We start from the raw sequence: 10,724 nt of genomic DNA on the forward strand, positions 1-10,724 counted from the left end.
AGCTTTTTAGTTGAGGTCAACTGAATAAAAGCCGAGGGGATGTCACCACAATGCAAATATCCTAAGTCAAAGTATAGTTGACCATTAATTTGATCATAATTAAAGAGTTTTATATGTGTTAATTATGGTCAAAGAGTTCTTTTAATGGTCAAAGGATTGACTACGGTCAAAGATACTTGACTCTAGTCAAGTAAACCTGACTTCGGTCGGGGAGACTTGGTTTATTACCAAGAGGGTTAACCCCGGTTAACCAAGATGTGCCAACTTCGGTTGGAGAGACTTGGCTATAATTAAGGCGCCTCGACCCTTGGTCAAAGCTCCTTAATTATAATCAAGAGTGTTGACTCCGGTCAACCAGAGAATAAATATATATTTTTATATTTGTTTAGGTGTGTACATGTATTCAGTGGGGACGCCCACCGTGACTAGAATTAGTCCACAGTGTGCTATTTGCATGCAAAGCGCTAACAATTAATAATGCCATGGTGGTGCGCTTTAATTAATTGTTGCAGGTACTAGGAAGAGTTGATTTTCCTAAGCGTTACGAGAGCCTAATAAGCATCTAGGAGGCAATTCGTGTGACCAAGTGCTTTGAAGACTCCAGAGTGGCCCTTAGTGGCATGTAATAGGACTTAGTCTAAATTTTAGACAAGTGGCATGTTGCCAATTTGAAATGAGCTTGAAGCTCTTGTAATGAAGGATTCACGTTTTGGATTAGAGGGTGTATCAGACAGCTCTACGCTGAACTTTTGTAACAGATTCTCTTGAAGCAATAAAATACCTTCGGGGGGGTCCAGCCCGACATGTTGTCCTGGGCCCTAGTGTCTTTGTTGAGAGACACAGAGAGGGAGAGCAAAAGGAAGTGTGCTTGCTGTCTTTTTCGAAGGAGGTTTCGTAGTGAATCAAAGCGGAATTGCTGTCTTCAAAGAGCGAGAGGTATTTCATATAGACCCTTTGAAAGGTATCTTAGATCCACAAATCACCCCATGAATCTCTCCTTAATCTCGCCAACTCCTATGACCTCATGGCTTAGCTCGCTCACACACATCACTACTTACCACTCTATCTATACACATATTCACACACACGACACATGAGACTCCCAAATTACCCAACTAATCCGAAATCAAAAGGGAGTGAGACCATAAAACTCCAACCGTTTTCACTATCCAAGAGATTACATTTATAGACCCTTTGAAAGGTATCTTAGATCCACAAATCACTCCATGAATCTCTCCTCAATCACACCAACTCCTGTGACATCATAGCTTAGCTCACTCACACTCATCACTACTTACCACTCTACCTATACAGAGTCACACACACACAAGGCTCCGAATTATCCAACACATGCCATGGAATATTCAGGGCTGACGGAGCAGCTTATTCCACATGTCATCCCAAGCTGATGGGGCGGTTGTCCCATGTATTCTTGCTAATGTGGCACTCCATGACACGTGTTATTTTTCTTGATGTGGCAGCTCATGTCACATATTATCTTTGCCGGTGTGGCAGCACATGCCATTGCCCCACATGTCACTAGTGTCACGTTTCACATTGCACATGACACGTGTCACTTGAAAATGTTATGCTATGTGCTTAAATACATGAAGTAAGGGTTTTTGTAGAAGACCCATGGTGGTTGCCATTGCCTAAGGGCTTGCAATGGTGGTGCTCGCCTATGACATTCTTAGCCGTTATTATAAGCATATTCTTCATTTTCTTTCTTAGCTTCTTTGTAATGTCACCTTCATTGCTTCTTTTGGTAGTCTTTTTAGTAATGGATCACCTAATTGCTTTTTGTATTCGAGATGCAAAATGTCTAAATTTCTCTTGCTTGTAAAAGTGAAAATGAATGTAAAGAGAAACTCAAAAGACTTGTGTAAGGTGAAGACTAAACGTACGCACTAGATGACCTGAGGACAGTATAGAGAACATAAACTAGTAGGAGGAAGTAATGAAGAGTGAGAAAGCGGAGGGTAAGTAGTGGGACAAGGCATCACAGATTCAATGTAATAGTAGGGAGTTGAGTAGGGGCTGTGTCAAAACACAGAATCAGCATTGGGGTAAGTGCCTGTACACTGCTCTCCCAATAATATCCCTCTAACCCATAGTGCCCCTAGCCTAAAAAGCCTAACCCCAATCTTGACCTAAGTCTTGCCTTATTAGAGTCCCACAAGCTAAAAACTATCAGCTCCATCATACATAGCAAGGCATTGGTACTGTGACTTCCCCAACAACATCATCAATGCCCAACCATGGGTTTTGAATAAGGTACATGCTCACATATTCCTGCACCCACACATGAGCATCCCTTTCAAAACTCGCTATGAGTTATTGTCATAACTTTGTAGATTGTCATAGCTGTATAGATGGAGGGAAAACCTATCATCATAATGTTAAGATTTCAAGGAAAAGCTATTTTAAAAAAGAACACAAAGTCATAATGAAGGCCAAAACTAATCCCCACCTAAATTATGGTGAAGAATACTACTAGAGTTGGTTAAAAGAGAAAATACTATTTCCCAATTTAAGATTCAAATTTTTGATTTAGCAGATACAGGCAATCATCTCCTTCACGTGCTTTCAATAATAACCATGGCTATCAAACACAAAGAGGTATTGCTTCATTGTCTGTAATTTTCTTGCACAGTAATTCTATTATTAAACCAAGTTACTACTAGTACCCTAAAGATATAAACTAGCTTTAAAATTCCAAAGCTAGAGCTTAAGCATTACTTTTTTTTCAAGGGAACATATTCCATATCAATAGCTTCTAAGCTTACATGGTCCATTCTCCCATGCAAAAAAAAGGTTTATGAATGGAATAGATACCTCTTCCTGAGTTGCATTAAATCGAGCAACCAAAACATAGCTTGAACTTTCAGTAATGCCACCTCTTCGTAGTGACTCTGTAATCTACCATCGATGATGTCAAAGACACAATAGAATATAATTAATCACAACCACCATGTCTATGAATCCCCTTGAAGTTTATAATTCAAAATGCTTTTATCAAGTGATATAGGAGCTTCATAAAATTGGCCTTTTATTTGATTGGAATGATATACCAAGATTAAAGATGCAAATAAGGATACGTGCTTTGAGCCTGAAAAATTATAAATGAGCTCTGAATGAAGAGTCCGAGTAACCAAACTGGATCGATTGAGAGCTAGTAATGTTTTATGTGCTGCCACTAGCATTGGAAAAATGTCCAGTACCTGTAGTCCAGAGAGAGAGAGAGAGAGAGATCGCAATGAGAAATAAAAACAGTATTCATGAATCCAATGCTTAATCAAAGCTTTATACTTACTATACCTTACATTGAAAATTCACGAGCTGAAAATAAAGGAATACTTTTTTGAAGTGTAAAACCTTGAGGAATGAGCATGCATAACAAGCTCGCAAGCCTAACACTAGAAAAATGAGTCCTCGACAATGGTGCAGCAAATTTTAGATGCTCAAACTGCCAGCCAAACATATATAAATCCTCGCAAGGGGAACAGATATTTGGTGCTGGTAATTGAAGAAGTTATTGTTTGGTACGCTTGTCATATCAGTTATATGATATAAGGTAGGTGTGGGGGGGAGCCTTTCACAAGATATCTGGAATGAGGTGGACAGTTTTCGAAAACAATATTTTGACCAGCATCTGGGGCTTTTAGAAACCATGGCCATTTACAGAGACCATTTCTTCCACTTGACTGAGAATGGCTTTATCCAGGCGCCAAGATACCTACAGATCCACCTATCACACACCATATGGGTAACTTGGTCCAACTCTAGACATCATCTCACCAAGTTCACATCAAGATAGGGCGAAAGGCTGAGACTGAGACTATGTGCCCTATGTGACACAAAAGTGCCCCCGATATTATGACATCCCATGCAAATATCATTGTCTTTTTCAAACAAAAAATCCACCACATGAACCAGCCGTACTAGGGTGTGGTTATCTTCATGTCAAAGATTACGAGACACGGACGTGTAAATATGGGACCAACAACTCACCAAGGACCTAGAGAACATAGGATCACCAACTCCTTTAATGAGAGAAGAAGACACAGTGAGTGGCCATTGCAGTGCACATGGTCTCGAGTGATCTCAAGTCTCCTTTTCATGTGCACGAGACTAGTATGAGAATGGACACAAGAACAATGAGCAAACGCCCCATCCAAGGTATTGTCCTCGTAACATCACAACGCCATGCTGCATCATGCAAACCATGACTACACCCCATGGAGCAGAATAGAGGGCAATAACTACAGACCCCACACATGATTTGGAAACACATGACTTCCAATGTGATGCCAGCCAGACTCACGCACGGCTCAGATGACCTTGGCTTACTTCATGTATTCCATTTTTATTTTCTTTTTTTTTTTTGGCTATATAGATGTGTGCTAGACACTCTTGTTCCCCTACAATGCTGCTTTGAGCATTATGATTACGACAGCTGAAGAAATCAGCAAATGGGAAACCCCCAAACTTGCAACGCCTAAGAGCAAAGATACTGAAATGGAAACAAGACAAAACAAAATAATATATACCATGCTAATAAATAAATATTTGGAAGAGGCCATAGTTGCCAGCCGAAATGGAAACAGAAGAAACGGGCCGAGGAAACGAAGTTTCCGGCCCCCACCGAAATGGAAACACAAGAAACGGCAATATGGTACAATTTATGTATAAAAAATTATTTTTAATACATAATACAATTATCAATAGAGTGCAAATTATACATAATACAATTATCTATACTTGAAGCATCATGCATGCTTCTATGATTATAAATTCCTATGATGATTGATCTATCTAGTATCATGTATTATCCATGAATTATGCTTCAACAATCAACATGTGTCATGAACGAAGTTCTAACTTCTAACTTCTAATAAGTTTGAAGTTACAACAATCTGCAGTTTGAGAGGGAGGATGGAGAGGTGAGAGGGAGGATGGAGAGGTAGAAGGAGGATGGAGCAGGAGTCAGAGCAGGATGAGAGGTAGGAGGAGGATGGAGAGGTAAGAGAGGAGAGGTAGTGGAGGGATGGACAGCTGAGAGCAGGCTCAGGATGGAGAGCAACTACCAGCATGCAGGATGGAGGGATGGAGAGGAGAGCAGGCTGCGGGTGCCAAGGCCCAGGAATCAAAGATGGAGAGGCTGGAAAGCAACAGGATGGAGATCAGCAGCACGGGAGGCGACGGAAACGACAACATGAGACGACGAATCGGCAATAAATGTTTAAATCAAAAGAAGGCAAAAATAGTTTTATCAAAAGAGGGCCACACACACACACACATTGATTAAGAAACGGCGTTTCTCCGTTTCAACGTTTCCGTTTCTAGGCCAGAAACGGCCGTTTTTGGTTTCTATGAAAGAGGCACTTCACACAAAGTGGCAACTCAATAGAATTGTCATGATCCATAAAGGAGGAGACGATAGGGTAGCAAGCAATTACACAACGATTATGGTAAACAATTTAGTGGAAAATTTATATTGTATTATACTTGTGTAGAAAATCAGCAAATGGGCACAAGAGCCAGTTAAAAGAGCACAATCGCAAGCGGGTTTCAAGCCCAAGCATTCAACAATAAGCCATCTAGTCAAAATACGAGCTACAACAGAGAGAGTCGAGAACAAGAGGAAAGTACAGTTTTGTGGACTTCAAGAAAGCCTGTACATACTACCTTGTAATAAAACTTGGGAAAGGATTGATCAGCTGCAAATACATCAAGAACTCAAGGAAGCCATGCTCAACTATATGAGAAAGTCCTCAAAGAATTGGCAAAGCTCATAGATGGGTCAAACTCTAAGGGGAAGATAACCATAGGCAGTTGATTCCCATGGATGGGAAGTCTATCAGGAATGTGGAAAGCCAATGGACCAAGTTTAAAGAGGAGTCATGATATTACCATCTTTGGTTATTGGTTGACAATAATGGTGTAAATCCCTTTGGTCACCACCACTAAAACACCTCTTATTCAGCATGACCAATGGTTATGGTATACTATACATCCCACCATAAAGAAGGAATCTTGGCACTCATCACATTAAGCAACTATTAGGTGAAGAATATACATCCGTACCTCACTCCACTTGTAGAGGAGTTGGAACAATTGTGGACCAACAAATGGGTCTACGATATTTCTAGACCCATCGATGAGAAGGAGTTCGGTGAGGTGTGGACCATGCATGACTATATGATTGTGCAAGTACTCTTACCATTGTTTATGCTTGCTCTTTTTCTTGCATGGATAGCTTTTTTGACCTTTCTAGCGTGGGTTTCTCTCTTCCATTTCTTAATCATGACACTCATCAATGTCTTGTACAAGGGGAGATACTTGAATTTGCCTCAGAAGATGCTCTGCAGCATCATAGAGCATCAATATGGCAGCCCATGCGGCAGTACCCTTGGAGACATCATATGCTTTTATTTGTGGGGCTTCTAATAATGCTCCACAACAAGGGGATAATACATCTGGTCATACGCATATGCTGGTTTCTGAGCGTGAGCATTGGAATCAACTAGTACTTCAGCTGAGTCTTGTAGGCCTATGGAAAGAAACATGGACCTTGATGCCTATCGGGCATGCTTGGATCATTGGTATATGGTTAATGTGCACTAATATGATGCACTTACTTGCCACTTGCGGGTGAACTATACATATCCGCACTCGGATCATTCTCCACTTTGGACAGTTATTTGCAGCATGAGGCATGCAAGGACATGGTCTATAATGCTATTGTACCTCTTTGGGCACAAATTCTGATAAATGTTGAATATGCATCGACTGCATTTATCACTCGTATGCAGCATGTAATTCATGAATATGGGAAGAACTACATGCAGCATCTTAGGGAGGATGTTGCCAAGGCTAAAAACATCTATCAAGGTTTGGCATAAATTAGTCATATTGAGGGATTTATCTCCTACTAAGGGTGCTCATTTATGTCAAGCCCTTCAAATCCGAGGCATGGAGGAAAGGCGCCAAGGTCCTATCCAGAACATAGCAATTAACTCTCAGGATCCATATGCCAGATCTTCTCTCAAAATCTCATATGAAGAGATGACGAGATCCATCTCTAGTGCACCACGGCCTAGAGACCCCCCTAATGGGGGTAAGATGTCCCTAAACCCTTGCTCAAGACCATTCTCTACTCCGGGTTAATTGGAGCAGAGTGCAAGGTAGCTTCAACCGGTTAAGGAGTGGCTCTGATACCAATTGTAACAACCCTCCAACTAGGTCTGGTCAAGCCTAGCCTCGTGGGGTATCCACATCAGCTCCATAACCAACAGCCTTAACAGAACACGGGCCAAGCCCGCAAGCAAACCATCTGGGTCAAGCATCCGCCATAGACACAACCCATAGGGGTTGGCGCTAGCAACTCAAACTCCCAGCCGTAGGCTCATCCGAGCCACCCCCGAGGTAGAGGTCTAAAACCACCTAGATACGAGAGCCAGCCAACCTCACGATCCAGACTTGCATCCCATACCACCACAAGCCCTTCACCCTAGCTGCTGTCCTCTGGCCAACATGTCTTGGTCACTGACGAACGCATCTTCGAGACCCCACAACTGAGCCCCTAGCCTATACTTATAGGCTAGGTATCCTATTTTAAGGCTTTAGCCATATTCTGGGATAGGCTATTCTAAAGCAAGCATTATGCTCAAGCCTCAGCCCAATTAGGCTTACAATGACGTGGCTAGCACTCCACTGGTAGGTAGCTCACTCCTAGTGATCTAGACCTCAAAATTGCTAGCTTCAATCTATCCCTAGGTTATCCCTATTGCCTAATTAGACCCTACGCTGACCCCAGATCCTTGCCAGCTAGGCCTAGGGTTTAGCGAACCCTATGCCTGAGTTACGTCTAGTCATGGACGTAACACTGGTAGTGGAGGTTCCAAGGTAGGAGGTTCAAAGAATCCCAGTGGAGGCTGTGGGACCAGTGGAGGTGCTACCGCACTTATGGTCACTATTAATACAACAACCACACCCTCTTCGACAATTCCAAATTTCAGAGAGACTCGAAAGCTAGACGGGACAAATTGTCCTATTTGGAAGGTAAAGATCTGGAGCCATCTGATGGCCAAGAAGTTGTGGAAAATTACGACAGGAGTGGATCTAATGCCTGCGGCAACAGACATCAAGGATGTATCAGGTAAGGTTATCTTTGTTGTAGATCCAGATGAACTCGAAGCGTGGGAGGACAAAGATGCCCAAGCCCTTGCATTGATCATAGGGACGAGGCCAGATGTGGTGATTCCTCACATCCAGATGGTGGACACGTCGATCGAGGCATGGGCTACTATGAAGGGCTTAAACAAGATGGACAATATGTCCTGGATGTTAGCCCTGCATCATCAGTTGTTCAATATGAGCATGGATGAAGGAGGTACGGTCCATGACAAGGTGAAGGTGGTGAGAGATTAAATTGCCTCAGTTGGTCAAAAGGTGGACTCAAGCCAGATGGCCTTGCTGGTACTTGGAATGCTACCATAGAGTTTCAAGGGCTTCGTTACCACTGTGACAGCAGGAGAGAGAAACAGACATCTAACTTTTGAGGAACTGGGTCCCTTATTGTTACATAAGGAGGCTCGAGAGAAGCTCTATAATAAAGATGACGACAAGGCATTGATGCCAAAAGACAAGTTGGCTGTTTTGTTGTGAATCTTGCCAGAGGGAGGACAGGTTGAAACCATAGTTACCAGGAAACGATAATGATCCAGAAATTCGGGTATCGAAACGAGAACGTTCCGGGTAGGGGGAACAGGGGAACAAGAACCGAAACGCCACGTCATACATGACCCGTCATCACATGGCTTAAAACTATATTAGAAAATGAAAGAAACTAACATTTTACAGCTTTAAACTTTATGTACAAGCTCTAAAATACCATTTGAAACTTTTGAAGAGCCCCCCCAAAAGAAATGACGTTCCAGGACCATTCCAGTTCCGGCCTGCTACCTGGGACGCCGTTCCCTGGTAACTATGGTTGAAACAAACCCTGAGAGTATGGTGCCTAGGACACTCCAGGCTGTTCACTCATTACGAGGGGGAGAGCTAGAAGATGGTGGCATTCGGATTGCTCAAGTTTGAAGCAAGAACGTGACTGAAGGAGGTAGTGCTATTTAGTGCTACCAAGGATGGACCCATGTACCAAGGTAGTTTGGGGACCGTACCTGGAGGAGTAGGAGCCACTAGTTGAAAAAACACGAGGCGACATCGACACCGCAATGGTCCAGAGGGCTCTGACATGGGAACTGATGGATCATCTTCATCGACGAGTTGGGATCGGGCCAAGCTGAGTTGGTGAAAAGGTGTGTTGGAAGAGTCACCTCCCCATGTGTAACCCCCGTACAAGGAGAGCATGGGGGAGCATGGGGGAGCATGGGGGATACTATGGTCGAAGGTCACCTGACCTCTAGACAGATGTGCCCCAATGTTTATGTACTAACCTTTGATGGTCTTGCAATTATGCTCGGAGATAGAGAGAGGCAGTCCTAGAACCTAAACGTTAGTTGTGACTAACCTTTTGGAGGTGTTTCAGTGGATGGAGCCTAGGACATGTGCTGACTTAAAGATACAACTATAGATTTCGAGGGGGAGATGTTGATGTAATCGGGCAGTTTTAGACAAAAAGCGAGAGACCATTCACAAGTATACAGACTCCAGAGCAAAAAATCAGTAAATGCGCAGCAAAAACTAGAATAAGGACCAATTGTCTGGTTTCAGACTTAAGGACTCAATACTAAACCCCTTCTTCACCTATACGCGTTGCAATAGAAGGGGCAAGTGAGAAGAAGGCATTACACTATGGTTTTGTAGACTTCGAGAAAGCATTCAACACAACACCCTGTCAAGAAACTATGGATTATGAACTCTCTGCATCACCTTCAAATTGAAGAGACGAAAACAGACGGTGAAACCTACCAAAGAAGCATTGAAGAAGGCCAATTCAGGCTCCAATGTCCCGGTCTGCACCAATTGCAATAGTTCCCTATAGCAAGCAAGCAAGCAAACAAACATGAGACCCAAAAGAAGCTAACTGTGCGAAAGTGAAAGAAAACATTGTCAGGCATTTGAAATGCACAGCTCGAGCTCAACCTGCTGTTTTGGACATTGCAGAAGAGAATGCAGTCGAGAGTTTGCCCCGGGTGTGTATCGAGTTGGAAGGTCACCATGTCTTCCCCAACTTTCAATTCAAATCAACTACTTTGTTTTGGCCAAGACTACGCTTTTGAATTGGTTAATCTTATCATAGGTATGTGTTCTTATGTTTGGTTTTGAAAATTCAAGCTACAATTTGGCCCTGCAGATTAGTTCATTTGGTCAGTTTAAGTTTTGGTTTAGTGCTTGTTTAAGGCTTTCTAATGTGCTCCAAATGTGTTGTAAGGGTCAAGTTTTTGTCCTCTTGTGATATATCGTGAATGCTTTAGTCTTTTGTTGGATATTTCTCTCTAGAGATGGAGGCTCTCTTTAGGCAGGTAGCATTGTGGCATAAAAGGGAAATCTGGCCTCTCATGAAGCCACTTGTTATTATTTTACATTTATTTTTAAAATTTTCTCTTTGTTTTCTAAAGCACAAGAAAATTTTCCAAACGGTGTCTTCAACGTAACTTTTCTTCCTTCTTTTCCTCGTCGTGATCATCGGGACCTACTTTTCCTCATCTACTTTTGCTTTTCAAGATCTTCCTAATCAAGTTTTTCAAGAAGAGTATCAA

At 42.4% G+C, this 10,724-nt stretch overlaps 1 protein-coding gene across 1 annotated transcript in view; it reads right to left on the minus strand.

Moving 5' to 3' along the window:
* LOC147900067 (EKC/KEOPS complex subunit tprkb-like protein) overlaps window positions 1-10,396 on the minus strand; it is a 63,388-nt gene extending 52,992 nt beyond the window's left edge. Inside the window, exons 1-5 of the mRNA XM_087377394.1 lie at window positions 10,266-10,396; window positions 10,108-10,234; window positions 9,934-10,000; window positions 3,099-3,221; window positions 2,836-2,919 (exon numbers count right to left, since the gene is read on the minus strand). Of these exons, the coding sequence (XP_087233520.1) occupies window positions 2,836-2,919; window positions 3,099-3,221; window positions 9,934-10,000; window positions 10,108-10,184 (351 nt within the window). The 5' untranslated portion in view covers window positions 10,185-10,234; window positions 10,266-10,396. The remainder of the gene's footprint in view (window positions 1-2,835; window positions 2,920-3,098; window positions 3,222-9,933; window positions 10,001-10,107; window positions 10,235-10,265) is intronic.
* Between the last annotated feature and the right edge of the window lie 328 nt (window positions 10,397-10,724).

The sequence above is a fragment of the Dipteris shenzhenensis genome, chromosome 7 (genome assembly GCF_047967505.1).
Source record: "Dipteris shenzhenensis isolate YYH24624 ecotype China chromosome 7, Dip_SZ_1.0, whole genome shotgun sequence".
Lineage (NCBI taxonomy): Eukaryota > Viridiplantae > Streptophyta > Polypodiopsida > Gleicheniales > Dipteridaceae > Dipteris > Dipteris shenzhenensis.